The sequence below is a fragment of the Theropithecus gelada genome, chromosome 1 (assembly GCF_003255815.1).
Source record: "Theropithecus gelada isolate Dixy chromosome 1, Tgel_1.0, whole genome shotgun sequence".
Lineage (NCBI taxonomy): Eukaryota > Metazoa > Chordata > Mammalia > Primates > Cercopithecidae > Theropithecus > Theropithecus gelada.
The window spans coordinates 205,584,511-205,604,084 of NC_037668.1; the positions used below are offsets into that span (position 1 = coordinate 205,584,511).

A 19,574-nucleotide genomic window follows, 5' to 3' on the forward strand; every position below is an offset into this window, starting at 1 on the left:
CTATCATCTCTCGTGTTATAGCTTGCTTTTTCTCTTTTTATTTTTCATGGACACCTGTGCTTCTCACTCTTAATTTTACGTTGCACACCTATAATGGATTCTTATTGTCTGTTACTGATATTTTTGCTAGTGCATAAGATAGAATTTCGTATATCAACATGTCCCAGTATTCCTCAGAGGGCTTTATGACTTCCAGGTGGTTCAGAACCACTGATTCCTGGGACCCTAAAGAGAGACTGCTGCATGCCCTACATGTGTGAATGGAGGACAGAGAGCGAGTTAGGACAGGGGTTAGGGATGGACATTTTACATTTTGAAGAAGTAAACACTGGGCCAAGACTGGCCATTAATTCCTCCTCTATTTGACAGTCCTCTAGGTTTTGGACACACTGAATAGAGGCTGAGGTTCAGAGAGACACCCCTTGAGTAGAATTAAATCCGAATCAAGAGGCAGTTAAACCCATGACAGCAATCTCTTGGAACCATTTTTACTTTTGTAACAACTCTTCTACTTGTATTTTTCAAAACTCTTCACAGGCATTCTTCTCTCACCGTTTTACAATAATCTGGTGGCACGAGTTGGTCTAGTGTTATTTTTCATATGTGAGATGAGTAAACTGGCTCTTAGAGGCATTAAATAAGGCCTGGTGTGGTGATTCGCACCTTGTAATCCCAGTGCTTTGGGAGGCTGAGGCGGGAGGATCACTTGAGCCCAGGAGTTCGAGGCTGCAGTGAGCTATGATCGCACCACTGCACTCCAGCCTGGGTGACCAAGTGAGACTCTGTCTGAAAAAAAGGGGAGGTGGGTACGGGGGTGGTAAAAAAAAAAACAATCCTAAAATTATATTACAAGATTGTTTAGGATGAATCCAGGACTAAAATCTGGGTCTGCTAACTCTTAAGTAGATAAATCAGTTTTAAGATTTGATTTTTTTCATATACTAGAGGATTTCATACAAAGATGGGGGAATCACGCTGCATCCCTTTACATGTTTACGTGATCATTTTATTCATTTTCAGAGGTTTATCTTTAGGATCACATTTTGTGCAATCTATGATGTTAATCTTTAAGATGCTAGCTGAAAGCATTATAAAGCCAAGATTTGTTTTTTAAAGTGTCTAAAGAGAATGTCTCTTGTTAAAGTGAGACTGTCTTCTCACTCATTTTATAAATCTTAACTGCCTTTTACAGCACACAGTGCGGTAGATGCTGGGGAAGCGGCCGCCAACAAGGCACAAACACCCGCTGTCTTCAGGGGCCTCTGGCTTAGTCCTCATACTCCTGGATAGCGCCTACCAGGAGTTCCCATCTGGATCCAGGAGTTAGGCTTTAATACCTAGTAAGAGTCACTGAACTGCCAACTACTCTTATTTTTGTAGCTCAGAGGTCTTGGAGCTCTGTCCTTGGAGTTATACGCTTAACCAGTGAAGAGCCTAATGGCCAAGGATGTAACTGCTTGATGTGAAACCACAAGGTGAACTTAGTTGGTTCTACCAAGGACCTGAGGTCTTTCTTCCATCTACATTCTGTTACGATTGCATTTTTGCTCTGGAGAATGTCCCCATTTAATGAAATTTTATTTCTAAAATCTGCATGGCATCTGAGGAGTTTGAGAAGGTACTTCTAAAATGTGTCCCACAGAGCCTTCTACAGTGTGTCTTTCAGCATCTCCTTAGTATTTATAGAGGCATATTTGAGTCCAGTACATATGCAGGTTCACAGTGTGCTAGAAGCATTGCTCTTTGTTAGTTATTCTTATCACTGACTGCTGTTTTGTGATTTCTCTCTGTTAACATCGCCTTTGAATTGAAGGTCACTGTTTTATTTGTATTGCTGTTTTTCAGCCAAAAGAAAATAGCTTAATTCTGCTTTGTTCCAAGAAACTAATATTCTAGAATGCTTATGCCTTCTGATTGGATTTTATCCAAATTGGAATAGCTCAGGCTAGTGGAAATATTTTATTTAATCCTCTAGGGGTTTTTTATTTTTTGACTAGCTGTTGTATCTTGATACCTTTACGTCACTCAAAGAATTTAAACTGTTCCTGTGCCATGTCATTAGCCAGAGACCAATTTTGTACAACCCCCTTGGCTTTGGGCCTAACACTGGTGTGCTCCATTTGTCCATTCCCAGAAAGGGATATACACATCAATGTGGTTTGAATTATATTTAAAAAAATAATGATGATGGTGGTTGCTCACTAGTGCTCCTCTCATACTCTGAATTCTATTAGAGTTGAATGTGCTGAAAAATATTCTACAAAAAAAAATTACGTCTTAAAAGATTACAGGCTGCAGCGATTACCACTAAAAGGGTGAGAGAGCCTGTGGTTTTTGAGCACTGACAAGCAGATATGTCCAGCTAATTTTTTGTGAAAACACCAGCAGAGCAAATTACTCATGAAAAATCTATTCATAGGAACGAATTAAATGCCATGTCCAGTTTAATAGTGAACACTGACTGCAACCAAAAACTAGTAGAGAGAAATAATGAATGGCGTTTGAATTCGTTCATTTGTATGATTCCAAAAATAGCTTCAGTGCCAATAGTGTTTCCAGTGTCCAAAATCCCTTGTAGACATGGAGAAGATAAAGAAGCCAATGAAGGAGAAACTAAAAAAGTGACCATTTGGATTTTATTTTTTTCCCCGCATTCCTGCAGCCACTCACATTGACCTTTTATTTTTATTTTTTATTTTTAAATTTTAGATTCAAGGGGTACATGTTGTGCAGGATTGTGACAAGGGTATATTGTGCAATGCTGAGGTTTGGACTTCTATTGATCTTGTCACCCAAATGTAGTTAGTGAACACAGCACTCAATAAAACATTTTTCAATAGTGCAGTTTCTACAAAGTTACTGTTAATATGGAATTGGCCCAAGAACCACTGGCTGAATGTATAAGTTGGCGGATTGCTAGCCAGAAATTTCCCATGGCCTTGTTGGTAGGCTGGGGTAGGATATGATAGTATGCTATAAAGAATTATTCTTTTAATTTCTTTCTTAGACTATATCTAATAAACTTCAATATTCATTACACAGAATTGGTCATTTATCAGCTGTGCACCTAGATTGCTAAGTGAGTTAGTCGTAGCCTAAGTAATTAACCCATTTTGGTGATGACTGAACATATATCTAAATTCAATTAAAATGAAGAATATGGTGTAAAATTATTTTTGTGTAGGAGAGCCTGCCATTACATTTTAAATAAGTTTCTCTTTCAGAGTTTACATATTTTTAAATGGCTAAAAAGAATCACAGTTTTGTGTGTAGGCCTGATCTATCACATTTCCCTGTATAACCCAAAATGGGAAAATGGAAGTTCTGGGTTCCAGGCTTAGGTTCCTGAATGTCACTTTAATATTGTAAGGATTGAGAAGGGACCTTGAAAGGATATTCTGTTGTAGCCCAGTTTTTAGGCAGTATTGATGCAGGAAAGGCAAGCCCCAAATTGGGGCTTAGCCCGGGAGGGTTCTTGGCTTTGCCCAGGAAAGAATACAAGGACAAGACGGTAGTAGAAGAAAACAGCTTTATTGAAGTGGCAGTGGTATAGTTCTGTGATTGCTCCTGCAGCTTAAAGGCAGTTCTGCAGTAATATTTATACCCACTTTTAATTACATGCAAATTAAGAGGTAGTTCATGCAAAAATTTCTAGGAAGAGGGTGGTAACTTCTGCATTGTTGGATCATTGCCATGGAAAGGGGAGGAAACTCTCAGGTGTTGCCATGGCAATGGTAAACTGACATGGCATGCTGGGTGTGTCTTTGAAAAGGTGCTTCCATTGCCTCCCTGTTTTAACCAGTCCTCAATTAGGACTGGTGTCTGAGCCCCACCTCCTACCTCGGTATCACTCTTAAAACTTTGTTATATTTTTATTAACATATCAAGATTATGTTGATTTTGTGCACTGAAAGACCTGTGAATTTTACAAAAGTTTTCAAATTAACTGAGAAGTGCCACCAAGAGATACAGTCTATTCGGTTTTTGCAAAAGCTGCTTTCTTAGCACATATTCTGTTTGGGCATAGTTTTAGCAAGTTGACTTATAAAGCATCTTTAATTGGAATATTTCTTCCCCTGCCTCACAGCCATGGCAATGGCTCTCCCTGACACTCTGCAAACCCTGAGCCAGACACTCTGCTCTCAGGAGTTACAACAAAGTCACCAGGTAGATGTAGTTTCACTGTCCCTTTCACTGTCGAGGAGACTGAGTCTTAGAGAGATTCTGACTTGTTCCAGATCATGCAGCTAGTAAAGAGTAAAATTAGAGTTTGACTTGAGACAACTTTTTCAGAACTCATGCTCTTAAATCCTGACCCTATAGTGTGAATACCTTGGACCCCTGGTCAGCCATAAAGTCCTCTCTTGCCCTCCACTGTCATGAGGACTTTCCAAGATTGTATTGACTTGAAGGCTACATGAGAAAGGTGGGTGGGTGCATACTTTACCGTTGAGTTTGATAGCATAGCAAGGCTTGACAGGTAATGAAAACTAGCCATCTATGTGCCTAGGGTTTCTCATACATCACATCATGAATTTTTTTACAACCTCGTGTCCATTGTATCGATCAGAAAGGTCACAGAGATGAGAAGTGCCCCAGCAGGAATTCAGACTCAGCTCTGTTTGGCTTCATAATTTATGCAAATCGATTCCAGACAGAATCCTACTGAGAAATGCCTGAAGATACCAGTTGGAAATTATCTTTCATTTCTGAAACTAGAAATTAAAAAAATTATTTAAACAATGCATAATCATTGTAAAAATATGTAGGCATTGAGATATACAGTATAAGTAAAAGAAAAATATCCTTTGTAGAGATCCTTGGTAGAGATGGCCACCATTCATATTTTGATGTGGGTCCTTTTTGACATTTTTCATTGTGTGGCTGAGTGACATTTTGTCTTTTGCTATTTCTGTTGGGTTCTCTGTATTATGGCTACTTGGATATGATCTAAGGAATGTTCCTTTTTCTCCAGTAAGTGCTTTCAATGCATATATCTTAATACACAGGTAGAAAGTTGGATAGTTTGCTCTTTCTACTAATAAGTAGAGGTGATAGTAGTACTGTGACAGTGGTGATAGTGGTTGGAGTGCTAGTGGAGGTGATAATAGCAGTGGTCGTGGTGCTGATGATAGTAAATGTGAGAGTGGAGTTGGTGGTGTAAGTAATGGTAGTGGGAACAGTGGCAGTGGTGGTGATGGTAGAAGCGGTGGTAGTGGTGATAGAAGTGGTGGTGGTGATGGTAGGAATGGTGGTGGTTGTAGCAGTGTTGTTGGTGATGGTGGTAGTGTCAGGAGTGGTGGTAGTCATTGTGGTAGGAGTAGTAGTGGTAATGGTAGAAGCAGTGGTAGTGGTGATAGTGGTGGTGGTGATGGTAGGAATGGTGGTGGTTGTAGCAGAGTTGGTGATGGTGGTAGTGGTAGAAGTGGTGGTGATAGTAGTGGTAGGAGTGATAGTGGTGGTGATGGTAGGAGTGATGGTGATGTTTACTTGGCAGATTTTTGCTGAAAAAGAGTGTAGGAGTGTTGCTGGTGATGGTACGTAGGAGTGGTGGTGATGGTAGAGGTGGTGGTAATGGTAGGAGTGTTGGTGGTGATGGCAAGAGTGGTGGTGATGGTGGGAGTGGTGGTAATGGCAAGAGTGGTGGTGATGGTAGGGGTGGTGGTGATGGTAGGAATGGTGGTGATTGCAGTAGGAATGGTGGTAGTGGTAGTGAGTGGTGGTGGTGATGGTAAGAGTACTGGTGTCTATAGAAGTGGTGGTTGTGGTTGTAGGAGTGGTGGTGATGGTGGTGATTGTAGAAGTGGTGGCGATTGTAGGAGTGGTAGTGGCTGTGGCAGTGCTGGTGATGGTGGGAATGATAGTGGTAGTTGTAGTGGTGATGATGGTAGAAGTGGTGGTGGTTGTGGCAGAGCTGGTGATGGTGGGAGTGATGGTGGTAGTGATAGTGGTAGTGGTGGTGAGGATAGGAGTGGTAGTGGTTGTGGCAGTGCTGGTGATGATGGTATTAGTAGTGGTAGTGGTGGTGATGGTAGGAGTGGTGGTGGTTGTGGCAGTGTTGGTGATGGTGGGAGTGATGGTGGTAGTGGTAGTGGTGGGAGAAGTCGTAGTGGTGGTCATGGTAGGAGTGGTAGTGGTGGTGGTGATTGTGGGAGTGGTGGTGGTGCCATGAGTAGTGGTGGTGGTGGTGGTATGAGTTATGGTGATGATGGTAGTGATGGGAGGGGTGGTGGTGATAGTTGTGATGGTTGGGGAGTGGTGATGGTAAAAGTGGTGGTGTTGGTGGTAGGGGTATTGGTGGTGGTGATGGCTGAAGTGGTGATGGGGGTAGTAGGAGTGGTGATGGTGATGATGACCTGACTGGTGGTGGTGGTGGTGGTGGTGGTGGTGGGAGTGTTTGTAAGCACTTTCTATTGCACTTAAAAAGAAGTGGACAAACTCATTTCTCTTCCCTGGACAGTTGTGAGTGAGGATGCCTCCATCCCTGAGCCTGAACCATGAGCTTGGACCACATATATAAGTGATTCACTTTTCCATAGCATCTATGAAGACATACTTGAAGAAACAATGTATAGTTCTGAAAATCTGAGGTTTTAATGAAAAGTAGCAAAAATTCAGTTGGTCATTTACTTCCCTGGGACATTTGATGATTGACATTTGGTGAAAGAACATTTTATTGTGAATCTCTTTGAAGTGGTGGGGCAATGAGGATTTTAGAGGAACCCATAATCAAGCCTGTTCTTCAGAAGCTTGTGATCCTGAGAAATTTTGTGTTTTTTGTGTTGTCTATAAACAGCAACTATAAGCATGTTTGCAAGGCCTGTTGGCATCATGTGCATGTGTGCTCTCTCTCTCTCTCTCACACACACACACACACACACACATGCACACACATGAGCTTGCTAGAGCTTGCCAGTCATATGACACACTCAAGACCTGGTGTAAGTACTTTTTCTATTTTAGTCATTCACAACTTGACTCGTTTACTTGGCAAATTCTTGCTGGGGAAGAACACTTGCTTCAAAACCACATATCCCACTGAAATGTGTCAGCAAAGCAACAAGTATGTATCAAGAACAAGGCAATAGGCTAAGTGCTGAGTGGGGAGATATCACAGTTAAATTATTGCTTGTCTTCCAAAATTTTTGTATCATCTCCAGAGGTTTGTTTTTCCTTTCATATCACAACAAAATGATTTCCCAGTCTTCTTTCCACACATTGGGCAAGCTTAAAATACAGCATTTCTAAAAATCCTCTTTGGTGTTCACTGAAAAGATCTATGAGCTATGGAAATCAAGCTTACCCTAAGCTGTTTAGCATTAAGCATTTGAAGAAACCAAATCTCCATTTTTATGCAGAAATCAAAGAGTGGCATAAGTAACCTGTAGGTTATTTTAATAATACAATAATTTTCTAAACAATAAACAACTCAAATTTTGTAGCTGGCTTTGTAAGTAGAGAAATTGAGATAAAGTCACTCATAATCACACTGGCTGATTGATTGCCAAAACTCTTAGTTCTTCCCCGGGACCTTTAAAAAACATACTTTTAATAAAAAGTACAGATAATATTTACATATTTTGTATCCTGATTTATCTTGTAATATTAAAATATTTCCTGTTTTCCTAATTGTTCTTTGACTTACTACATACCATTCTATGAGTGGATATACCATAATTTACTTAACCATTCCCCTAGAATTGGATCTGAGGCTGTTTCCATTTTTGAGAGTTTTTTTGTTTGTTTCTTTTGGCTACTGAATACTTCCTATGGGAAAGAGGTGGACACGGTGGAAAATGAGTTGATAGAATAGTTTGCATTTGTATAAGGCATGCAAATATGTATTTCCAGATATGTCACAGTGACAGCATAGAATCTTTCCTGTAGAAAGAACATGGAGGTTAAGAACATAGGTTTGGAGTTAGACAGACCTTGGCTTTGTTTCTGAATGCACATAGCTGTGTAACTAATTTTGAAAATTATCTCAAACTTTCTATAGGCTTCTGTCTTTCATTTCCAAAGTGGGAGTCACCACTCTCTCATGGGATCATTGTGAGGAGAAAACGATTGATATGTAGCAATGTGCTTGGTACATAGCAGTGCTCATAAAATGGTTGCTATTTTCTATGCTTATCTTATTCCTCATCCAAACAGAAACATTCATTCATTTGTTTTATTTTTATTTTTATTTTATTTTTTTTTGAGTCAGGGTCTGGGTTTGTTGCCCAGGCTGGAGTGCAGTGGTGTGATATTGGCTCACTACAACCTCTGCCTCCTGGGCTTAAGCCATCCTCCCACCTCAGCCTCCTGAACAGCTGAGACTACAGGCATGTGCCACTGCACTTGGCTACTTATTTGTATTTTTTGGTAGAAATGGGGTTTTGCTATGTTGCCTAGTCTAGTCTTGAACTCCTGAGCAGAAGAGATGCTCCTGCCTTGGCCTTTCAAAGTGCTGGGATTACAGGTATGAGCCTCTGTGCCCAGCCCCATTCATTTATTTATTCAGCATTTACCAGTGGCTGTTGCATGCCTGGCACTGAGCTTGTTACTGGCAAGACAGAGCTGAATGAGGCTCTGTTTCTGCCTTGTGGATCCCCTAGTATCCAGGGACCCAGATCAAACAGTTAGGCAAGACCCCTGTGTCACTGAGGAAACTACAGGGGAAGGTACTGCTTTGGGGATGGCTCTTGGGAAATGTAATAGCAAAAGCCCAGAGGTTAGCACCGAAAAAGATTAAGTTCAGATTGTGCCTTTGCTACTTTCTTGCTGTGAGGTCTTGGGAAAATTCCTTAAAGTTCCTGAATTTCACTTTCTGCATTTGTATTCTTACTCTGCAAACTGTTGTGAAAGAATATACATATAGCTCTGGGCATGTAGCAGATGCTCAAAAATGATTATTATGCTTGAAGTCTTCAGTGCCCCAGTCATGGCTGATTTTCATGAAAATGAACTCAGCAAACTCTAGTGTTCTGAAATGTCTAAGACTGGCTCAGCTGTGCTCAGGTTGGTCTGAAATACATTTTATTACAGTCTAATTCTCTGCAAAGTGGTCATTCGCTCATCGTATGTATGGTAATGTGGAATTAGAATATTCAGCTTTCAGAGAATTTCATTTATTGGCCATTATGTAAAAACCAAAGAAAAATGACTTATGAAGACGTTTATTGCTTTGTAACTTTAAAAGGCCTCCTTAGAATTAGAATGGCTACACAGCCTCTAAGAATGTGGTCTATACTATATATTCTGTCATCCTGCAGATACAACAAGGCAGTGGGAATCGAATCTATTTAGCAGGATGTCTTTATGTGTGAAGATTTCTTGCTGCTTATAAATGCTTATTTGATTATTTATTCATAGATTAGAAAGCCCTTTTCTTTCATTCTGTTTCCTTATTGTAACCCAAGTAACAGTCAGTTATTACTGATGTACTAAAGAATACCAGATGAGCATTGACCTTCAATTAAACATTAACACGTATGTTGCAGTAGCATAAAAAATAACATTCACTTCCTTCAGAATAGAATGAGATGATGGTTAACATTTCTATTGCTGAGGTCCTATGAATAAAACATGTTTGTTTCATAAATAGAATTTATATTATCAATTGGAACATATTCTTCAATGCATTATTTTGCCTACTGCTTAGGAATATCTTCCTTTGTTAATTTTCAGTTTTTTTGTTTCTACTATTCAGCCATGCTTATAAAATGCAAGTAATATTTCTAATATTATTGCTGTTCTGTTAGTCAGATGAGTTCAACCACATTTATTCAGCACCTGCTGTGTGCAATACACTTGTCAGCACGCTGGTCTTAAACCTTGAGCTATAAACTGAAATCACATTAACAATATCTACAGAAAGACGCAGAGATTTAAAATAAAGAAAAGTCAGAGAAAGGTGAGTTATGTTTTTTTGACCACTGGGCCAAACAGGGAAAGGAGAATAGGAGAGAAGGTTTTCTTAAAGGCACAATACGGTTCACACAAATGAGGGGACTTAGAACAGGCAGGTCACAAATACAGCGCTTGTAGTGCTGGGGATATGTATTAATATTTTAAAAAACAACTTATTTTGAAATAATTCCACACTTAAAAGTCACAAGTATGCTACATAGAGCTCACATAGCTCCCTTGTTTTTGTTTCTGAGCTGGCTCATTCCTGAGCTGGATACACACACTCATTATCAGAACCTTTTTCTGATCTCTTGAGAGCAAGCTGCAGTTTTATTTTTATTTTTATGTTTATTTTTTGAGTCAGGGCTTGCTCTGTTGCCCAGGCTAGAGTGCAGTGGCATGATATCGGCTCTCTGTGACCTCTGCCTCCTGGGCTCAAGCCATCCTCCCACCTCGGTCTCCTGAGTAGCTGGGAATACAGGCATGTGCAACTGCACCTGGCTAATTTTTTGTAGAGATAGAGTTTTGCCATGTTCTCAGGCTGGTCTTGAACTCTTAAGCTCAAGCAATCCTGCCACCTTGGCCTCTCCAAATGCTGGGATTACAGGTATGAGTCATGATGCCCCGTCACTCCTAAGTACCCCATTGTGTATGCCCCCAAACAAGGACACTCTCCCACAACCAACCTGCAGCTTCCTCCGAGTCATGAAGTCAGCATTAATACAACACTCTTCTTCAGTCTACAGATTCCATTCAATTTCACCAAGCATCCCAGCAATGCTCCTTTCTCCTTTCTCCTTTCTGACTCAGGAACACATATTGCATGCAGTTGTTGTAGCTCTTAAGTTTCCTCCTGCTTGAGCAGTTCCTTAGTACTCAGTCGTTCTCTGTCTTCCGTGTGCTTGAAAGTTTTCAGGAGTATAGACCTTACATTCTGTTGGATGACCTTCAGCCTGAGTCTCTCTGATGTTTCCTCATGACCGGGGTCAGGTCATGCAACCCTAATGAGAACCTCTTGGAAATGACACTGTCCTTTCACATCAGGTGTCACACAGTGTGGACCTCTCCCGCCACTGTGGATGGTAATCTTCATCACCCCATCATGCTGTGGCTGCCTGGTTTCTCCAGCACTAAGTTCCCATGTTTCCTTTGATGTCTGAATAGTATGTTGTGGGCATGATAGTCTATGATTATTCTGATGCCTACTCCCCATCAAACCTCTATTTCATCATTCCTTTCCATTAGTCAACATTCTATTAGCATGCATGTGTTGGTTCCTATTCTATTCAATAGGCTTGTACTTTATTACTATTATTTATTTTGATTCTCAAAATGTCCCAGATTTGGACCACAGGAACTTCTTCAAGGTGTCTCTTGTCTTCTGTTGACATGTCCCCATCAGCCTTTGAGTACTTCTTAATTTTTTGTACATCAGGATGCTGTAGACACATCTGTATTGCCCCTGCCTCAGCCCTGGCCTCAGCCATTTCTCCCAGGAGCTCTGGTTCCTTGTATGGATGGATGGAGTTTAGAAATCAGGATCTGTGTGCTTGGTGTGCTCGTTGCTACTGAGGTGTCATTACTCATAGGCCTTCTCAGTAGGTAAATATAGAAAATGTACATAAATGCACACATATGCTTCTGTAGCTATTTCCATATTCACCTGTGAGTTTGCATGTTAAAAACTAGTAGTTTATGGTAATGTTTCCAATTCCACTGCAAGTCATTTGAATCTTTTCTACCCTTCCCCATTTCCATGATTGGATGAACATTTGCCAGTACTCAGGAATCTGGCCCTCTTTATCCTCATATCCTTAACTGCTCCATTTATTTACATTTTTCTCCATGTAACCTATCTCCCATTTATCCCAGCTGTCTTCCCCATCTGCTGTTGTGTTCCCCTCAATGTGCCTCATCCCCAGGCCCTGGTGGGCTCATCACCCTGCGTGCCACCAGATGCCTCTGGTGGCAGCCCCTGCCTCCTCAGTGCTGGTGAGCGGACCACCTGTGTGCTCCTGCATAGGCTCCCAACTTACCAGTGGGGCAGCTCACTGCCACCTTTTCTGCACAGGAGGAGAAAAGAAGGCCCATTTATGATTTTGACCCCAGTCTCGGGCACTGAGTTCTTCAAGGACTAGCAATGTGTCTTGTTCATCTTTGTAGCCCAATGGTCTAGCAATGTTGATTTACCCGAAGTATTATTAATTGAGTGACACATGAAATAATAAATAAATACGGCATTTGAAAGGTGAAAAAATCTTATTGTCAATCATTTTCAAACACTCTCCTCTCCCAGAGGAACCATTTCCACATCATCTGTATCACATGGACAAAGATTGCCAATCTGGGTAAAGCTTCCTCCTTCCCCTGTTGAGGTGTGAAACGGACTGAATGTTTGTGCTCCCTAAATTCCTGTGTTGAAACCCTAATTCTAATGCGATGGTTTTAGGAGGTGGAGTGTTTGGGAGGTGATTAGGTCAGGAGGGCAGAACCTTCATGAATGGAATTAGTGCCCTTGTAAGAAGAAACCAGAGAGGTAGCTTGTTCCTTTTCTGCCATGAGAAAGCAGCTGCCTGCAACATGGCAGCTCTCACCAGAACCTATGCTGGCAGCTTGATCTTGAACTTCTAGCCTCCAGAACTGTGGGCAAACATTTCTGTTGTTTAATCTACCCAGTCTATGGTACTCTGTAATAGCATCACAAACTGACATAGACGAGGAGGTCTCTGATGCACCTTTTTGTTGTTTTGTAACAATCATGATTTAAAAACATCTTGTGGAGGTATTGGTCATATTTAGCACATGAGGCTCTGGGACTTAAGTGGGGTAAGTGATTTGTCACATAGGATATGCACAGTTAGTGTCCAAGCTGTTGCCCGGATCTGGGTACCCCGATCCTTAGTGTTGTGATTCTGTGTTCTCTCCAATGTCATGCGTCCCCCACATGACTCGGGAGCAGAGTGCTGGCATGGAGAAGAGACAGGGAGGCTGAGCAAGCTCACTCATGGTCATGAATGCCAGGGACAGAGGTTTGGACTTTGTTCTGGAGCTCACATGGAGTCTTCCAGGCCTTTGAGAACATTTTGTATTATAGGTTGAGTACCTCTTATATGAAATGCTTAGGACCCGAAGTGTTTCAAATTTCCAGTATTTTTGGGGGGCGGTCTTAGAGTATTTGCACATATATAATGAGATATCTTCAGGATACGACTCAAGCCTATACATGAAATTCATTTATGTTTTTTGTACATCTTACACACATAGTCTGAAGTTAATACTATACAAATTTCCAAATAATTTTGCGCATGAAACAAAGTTTTGGCTGCGTTTTGACTGTGGCCTGTGAGGTCAGGTGTGGAGTTTTCTACTTGTGGCATCATGTCACCACTCAAAAACTTTCAGATTTTGGGGCACTTCAAATTTCAGATTTTTGGATTAGGGATGCTCAACCTGTAACATGTACAAAAGTACTTGGAGTAATGCCAGGTCCTAGCAGATGTTTCTGCATTTTGTTTATCAGCTTGTGCACATCTGAGCGTTAGGAAGGCCGCTCTGTTGGTGATGTGTGGAAACCACGGAAGGAGTGAGAGAGATTAAGCAGGGAGTAATTCATCCCTGCAGAAGTGCTGACAACTCAGGCTAGGCTGGGGGCAGTAGAAATGGAGAAGATGTGAATATGTCAAACACCATGAGAGACTCACAAGGATGTGAAACGTAGGAAGAGGACAAATCAAAGGATCTGAAGCTGTAGGCCTGGATGGGATCGTGCCCTTGCAAGGCAGAGTAACATTTTGCTAGGTAGGTAGGCAGTGAACTTGATTGAAGACTTGATGAGATTTATGTCTTCTATTCATTTAGTTGCTAATGAAAAGGGTTTAAAGTGGTTTACGAAAAACATAAAAAACAAGAAACAAAACAAGGGAATCTAAAGTTCACTGTAATGAGACACATTTTTGTGAACATTTGCTGTGAGCCAGGCAGCATCCCCGGGGCAGGTCACTATACAATGACCAACACTGTGTCATGGCATCTCTTGTGTGGATGCAGGAGGCCTCGAACATGTGGGAGGTGAGGGTGTGGTGGCTTGTCAAGGAGAACCTGCCTGTGCTTAGGGAACTGGTGGAGCAGGGAGCCTACCTGGAGGGTTGGCAGGACCGGAGGAGATACTGGGGACTGATGGATGAGGCAGACTTAGCCTGGGCTGGATGTGGAGGAAGAATGACTCCGGCAATGGGAACAGCAGATTCCCCTGAACCCTGCTCCCAGCTCGTCTCACGGCAGCTTTGCTTTTCTGGTTCCCTATGTCCGATCTGTCAGAGAACATCCTGAATCCAACCACCGTTCACCACCTGCACTTTCTTTTCTAGGTCCCGGCTATCCTTAGGTCTTGCCTGGGGAATAGTGGTGACCCTGTGACTGGTCTCTGGGCTCTGCCCTTTTACAATGTGTTCCCAACAGAGCAGCCAGGTGATCCTGTTAAACATGAGCTGAATCGTGCCAGTCCCCTGCTCAGGACCCTTCAATGGCTCTCATCTCCCTTGGGGTAAACACCAAAGTCCTCTACAACGGCCTACGTGGCTCTGAAGATCAAGCCCACTGTCATACCCTCTCTCCCTCGTCTACTACTTTCCCCTTGGTTCGCCCTACTGGGAGTGTTCCTTACATATTGAAGCGTGTGTTTGCCTCATGGCTTTTGCACTCTCTGGGAGCTCCCTCTGCCTGGAATATCTAATTAGTGAATAGGGGTGTCATTCGGGGAACCCAGAGAGGCTGGAGTAGGAGATAATTTAGAAATTGGAGATAATCACTGAAGCTATACAATTACTGGACCATCCTGATGCCCTTTTCTAATCATGAGATAAAAAATAACTGAGGCTGAGCTTGGTGGCTCATGCCTACAATCCTAACACTTCGGGAGGCTGAGGCAGGAGGATCACATGAGGTCAGGAGTTTGTGACCAGCCTGGACAACATGACAAAACCCCATCTCTGAAAAAATAATTTAAAAAGCAGAGCCTGGTGGCACATACCTGTAACCCAAGTTACTTAGGAGGCTGAGGTGGGAGGATCGCTTGAGCCCAGGAGTTTGACATCAGCCTGGGCAACATAACAGGGCTCTGTAGCTACAAAAATAAAAATAAAAAAAGCGGGGTGTGGTGGCACATGCCAGTAGTCCCAGCCACTCGGGAGGCTGAGGCAGGAGGATCGCTTGAGCCCAGGAGTTGGAGGCTGCCACTGCATTCCAGCCTAGGTGACAGAGCAACACTTTGTCTCAAAAAAGAGAGAGAGAGAGAGAAAATAGTAGCTTTTGATGCCTACACTTTTGAAGGTGAGTAGCAGCATAGAACATAGCTAATCACAGATACTTTCTGCGATCACTTATATCTTCCTTTGGAATTCACTGTGAGTGTAATTTTTGGCAACTGTTTTACCATTTCCAGTGTTTAATTTTGTTGGATCAACCTGCATTCTCTGAGAACTTTTCATCTGGCAGCGGACGGGTATAGTTTAGAATATGGTGGATAGCAGAGGGAGGCTAGACTGGGTTTTTAATTTTTTTTTGGAATTTGAAGATAGTACTTAATGGCATTACTAATAATAGACAATCCTTTTGAACACTTACAAAGTGCCAGGCATGATGCTAAATGCTTTGCATAGATTATCTCAGTTAATCCTCAGAAGACCTTATGATGTAGATACTATTATTAACCCCATTTTTTACAGAGCAGGAAACTGAAGCTTAGAAAGGTTAAGTAACTTAAAGGTCAGACAGCTAGAAATGGCAGAGTTGGAGAAAACTCAGATTTTCTCCTAACCCCTATGGAACAGATCTGGATGCATCTTTACATACATTATGACTGTATCAGGATGCTATCTTAGAACACATAATTCAAGAACTTTATTGCGTTTCACCAAAGTTTTGATTTTGTAGAACAAGAAATAAAGCATTAGGAAAGTAATCATGTAATCGTTTGAATGCTTGCTGTCAGTTAAGGAATGGGTACACTTCAGCATTATCCTAGAAGGTCTTATCAGGCCAGACTCTTCTGCATATTTTAAGTGGGGTGTCTGAATTAGCTTCCGCAGTAACTGCTGAAGAAGGTAGCACAGACTGAGAAGTCTGCTAATGACCTGGGACTTGATCTTGGACAGATGACCTTTTCTAGTATCCTTAGAATGAATTGTTGGTAAATGCTCTTAGTTTCCGGCTATAGGTTTCAATGCATATGGCAAGTTTATGTGAATGTCTTTCACTTAACAGCCCCAGAAACATAAGTTTTCTGCCCTTTCCTCTACCTTTTTGGTACCCAGGTGTGTGCCTTAGGGGTGGGCCAGTGCAGGAAAAGAGTTAGGTTGAGAGGCACACTGCGACTCATGTTACCCTCTGCTGGTGTATGATAAAAGGTTTTGTTCAAAATGACAAGCTTGTTGAAAAGTGTGTTTTGATTTAGACTTGTGTCTTATCAAAATGGCCTCCTTAGAAAATGGCTTATAGAACCATAAGAACATAAAGGAGTCTTTGTGATCTAGGGTAGAGACTCTTCAAACATTTTCTCATTATGACATAAAAAAGGATAATGTTTGTAGTGCACGCTGGGGTAAGTAGTAAGTGCTCATGGCCCGAGGTGATGGCTTGGGATGTTGGGCTGCCCTAGGGCCCACCCACTGCTCCAGGGTGAAGAGGATCAAGGTGTCAGTGCACCTGCCAAGGACCACCAGAAGGGAAGCTCTGATGGATGGTATCTTAAAACCCAGTCCTTCCATTTCTGCAGAAATAGTTTTATGGGAAACTTTCTAATTCTTTGGGCATTTGATTTTGAAGATAAGTTCTCATTAGAATGGATTCCAATTTCTGCAGTTTACTTAAATTTTTTAAAAAATAATTTGATACCAACTCTTTATTAGCAAAGAACATGGAATAAATCTTTTTTTGTGTGCCAGGAAGCATAGTGTTTTTTCCATAAGAAACAAAGGTGGAATATATGTAATGGGTGAGAGACAACCAAAACTTCCCACATAAGGGCCAGTAAGAGAATCCCAACAAATAGCAAAAGTTCATTTTCCAGGACCCATTCATCACAGAACAATTCAAAAGCTACATAAAGATCAGCCTAATCTGCATTTTAGAAATACATTTCAATTCACCTATGGATCCAACAGCCTTTCAGATAGATAGAGAAGTTTTTATTAACTAACTTAGGAAAAAACACCACCTGTTAAACTCATAAATGATTGTTTAAAGAGTATCTACAGAATTCTCCTCTCAATGTTTCCATGTAAAAGAAATGAAAATTAATAGTACCGAGATCCTCGTTAATAATGAGCCACTGATAAACACAACATATTTATAACTTGTGTAACATTTTATTTATGTGCATTCTTTGAGCATTATGCAATATGTAATTAAAATTTTTTAATTAAAATTTAATATCTTTATTTGTTGTCAATTGATTTTTCCCCCCATTTAAAAATTTGCAAATGATAATTGTGCATATTCATGGGGTACATAGTGATGCTTCAGGACATATAATATATAGTGATCAGATCTGGGTAATTAGCATATCCCTCATCTCAAACATTTATTATCTTGTTGTTTTTTTTTTTTTTTTTTTTGAAACATAGTTTTCCTCTGTTGCCCAGGCTGGAGTGCAGTGGCGCAATCTCGGCTCACTGCATCCTCCACCTCCCGGGTTCAAGTGATTCTCCTGCCTCAGCCTCCTGAGGAGCTGGGATCACAGGCGCCTACCACCATGCCTGGCTAATTTTTGTATTTTTAGTAGAGACGGGGTTTCACCATGTTGGTCAAGCTGGTCTTGAACTCCTGACCTCAAGCAATCCACCTGCTTCAACCTCCCAAAGTGCTGGGATTACAGGTATGAGCCACCGCGCTCAGCCTAAACATTCATTAACTTTTTGTTTTGGGAACATTCAATATCCTTCCATCGCCGGGCGCGGTGGCTCATGCCTGTAATCCCAGCAATTTGGGAGGCCGAGGCGGGCGGATCACAAGGTCAGGAGATCGAGACCATGGTGAAACCCCGTCTCTACTAAAAATAGAAAAAATTAGCCGGGCGCAGGGGCGGGCGCCTGTAGTCCCAGCTACTCGGGAGGCTGAGGCAGGAGAATGGCGTGAACCCGGGAGGCAGAGCTTGCAGTGAGCCGAGATTGTGCCACTGCACTCCAGCCTGGGTGACAGAGCAAGACTCCGTCTCAAAAAAAAAAAAAAAAAATATATATATATATATATATATATATATCCTTCCATCTTTTGGAAACTGTAAAATATACTATTGTGAACTATAGTCATTCTCCATTGCTGTAGAACACTAGAACTTATTCCTCCTATCTAGCTGTAATTCTGTAACTTTTAACAAATCTCTGCCTATCCTTCTCTTCCTGCTTCCCTTCTCAGCCTCTAATATCCTCTATCCTACTTTTTACTTCTATGAGATCAACCCTGATACAGTTTGGATGTTTGTGCCCTCCAAATTTCATGTTGAAATGCGATCTCCAGTGTTGGAGATGGGCCTGGTGGGAGGTGTTTGTGTCATGGAGTGGATCCCTCGAGAATGGCTTGATTCTCTTCCCATGGTAATGAGTGAGTTTTCGCTCTATTAGTTCACATGAGAGCTGGTTGTTTAAAAGAGCCTGGCATTTCTCACTTGTTCCCTCTCTTGCCACGTGACATGCCTGCTCTCCCTTAGCCTTCTGCCATGATTGTAAGCTCCCGGAGGCCCTCACTGGAAGCAGTTGCTGGCACTAAGCTTCTTGTAAAGTCTGCAGAACCATGAACTAAATAAATCTGTTTTCTTTATAAATTACCCAGCCTCAGGTATTCCTTTATAGCAATGCAAAATGGATTAAAACAAACTCATTTTAGCTTCCACATATGAATGAAAACATGTTTAACTTTCTGTTCCTGTCTTATTTCACTTAACATAATGTCTTTCAGTTCCATCCATGTTGCCAAGAATGACAGGATTTCATTCTTAATGAGTGAATAGTATTTCATTGTGGATATATACCACATTTGCTTTATCCATTCGTTTGTTGTTGGACACTTAGATTGATTCCATATCTTGACTATTATGAGTAGTGCTGCAAGAACATGGGGGTGCAGATGTCTCTTTGAGATGCTGATTTCCTTTCTTTTGGATAAATATCCAGCAGTGGGATTGCTGGATCATATGGTTGTTCTATTTGTAGTTTCTTGAGGAACATCCATACTGTTCTCCATAGTGGCTGTACTGGTTTACGTTCCCACCAACAGTGTAGAAGAGTTCCTTTTTCTTCACATCCTCACAAGCATTTGTTATTTATTTATGTTTGTCTTTTTGATAATAGCCATCCTAACTGAGGTGAGATGATACCGCATTGTGATTTTGATTTGCATATACCTGATGATTAGTGATGTTGAGCTTTAAAAAATATATTTTTGGCCATTTTTATGCCTTCTTTTGAGAAATGTCTGTTCAGATTATTTGCCCATTTTTATATTAGATTGTTTTTCTTTTGTTGAGATGATTCAGTTCCTTGTATATTCTAGATAGTAATCTCCTGTTGGATGGGTAGTTTGCAAACATTTTCTCCCATTCTGTAGGTTGTCTTTTCACTCTGTTGATTGTTTCTTTTATTTTTTTGAGAAAGAGTCTCACTCTGTTCCCCAGGCTGGAGTGCAGT

The 19,574-nt window shown here is 41.3% G+C and overlaps 1 protein-coding gene across 8 annotated transcripts in view; it reads left to right on the top strand.

Annotated features, from left to right (window-relative positions):
• The window catches only part of DISC1 (DISC1 scaffold protein), a 403,406-nt gene that overhangs the window by 106,300 nt on the left and 277,532 nt on the right, over window positions 1-19,574 (top strand). Inside the window, exon 4 of one of the 8 annotated variants that reach the window (XM_025386838.1) lies at window positions 17,672-17,767. The exons of the other annotated variants lie outside the window; for them this stretch is intronic. Coding sequence (XP_025242623.1) covers window positions 17,672-17,767 — 96 coding nt within the window. The remainder of the gene's footprint in view (window positions 1-17,671; window positions 17,768-19,574) is intronic. 8 annotated transcript variants of the gene reach the window in all.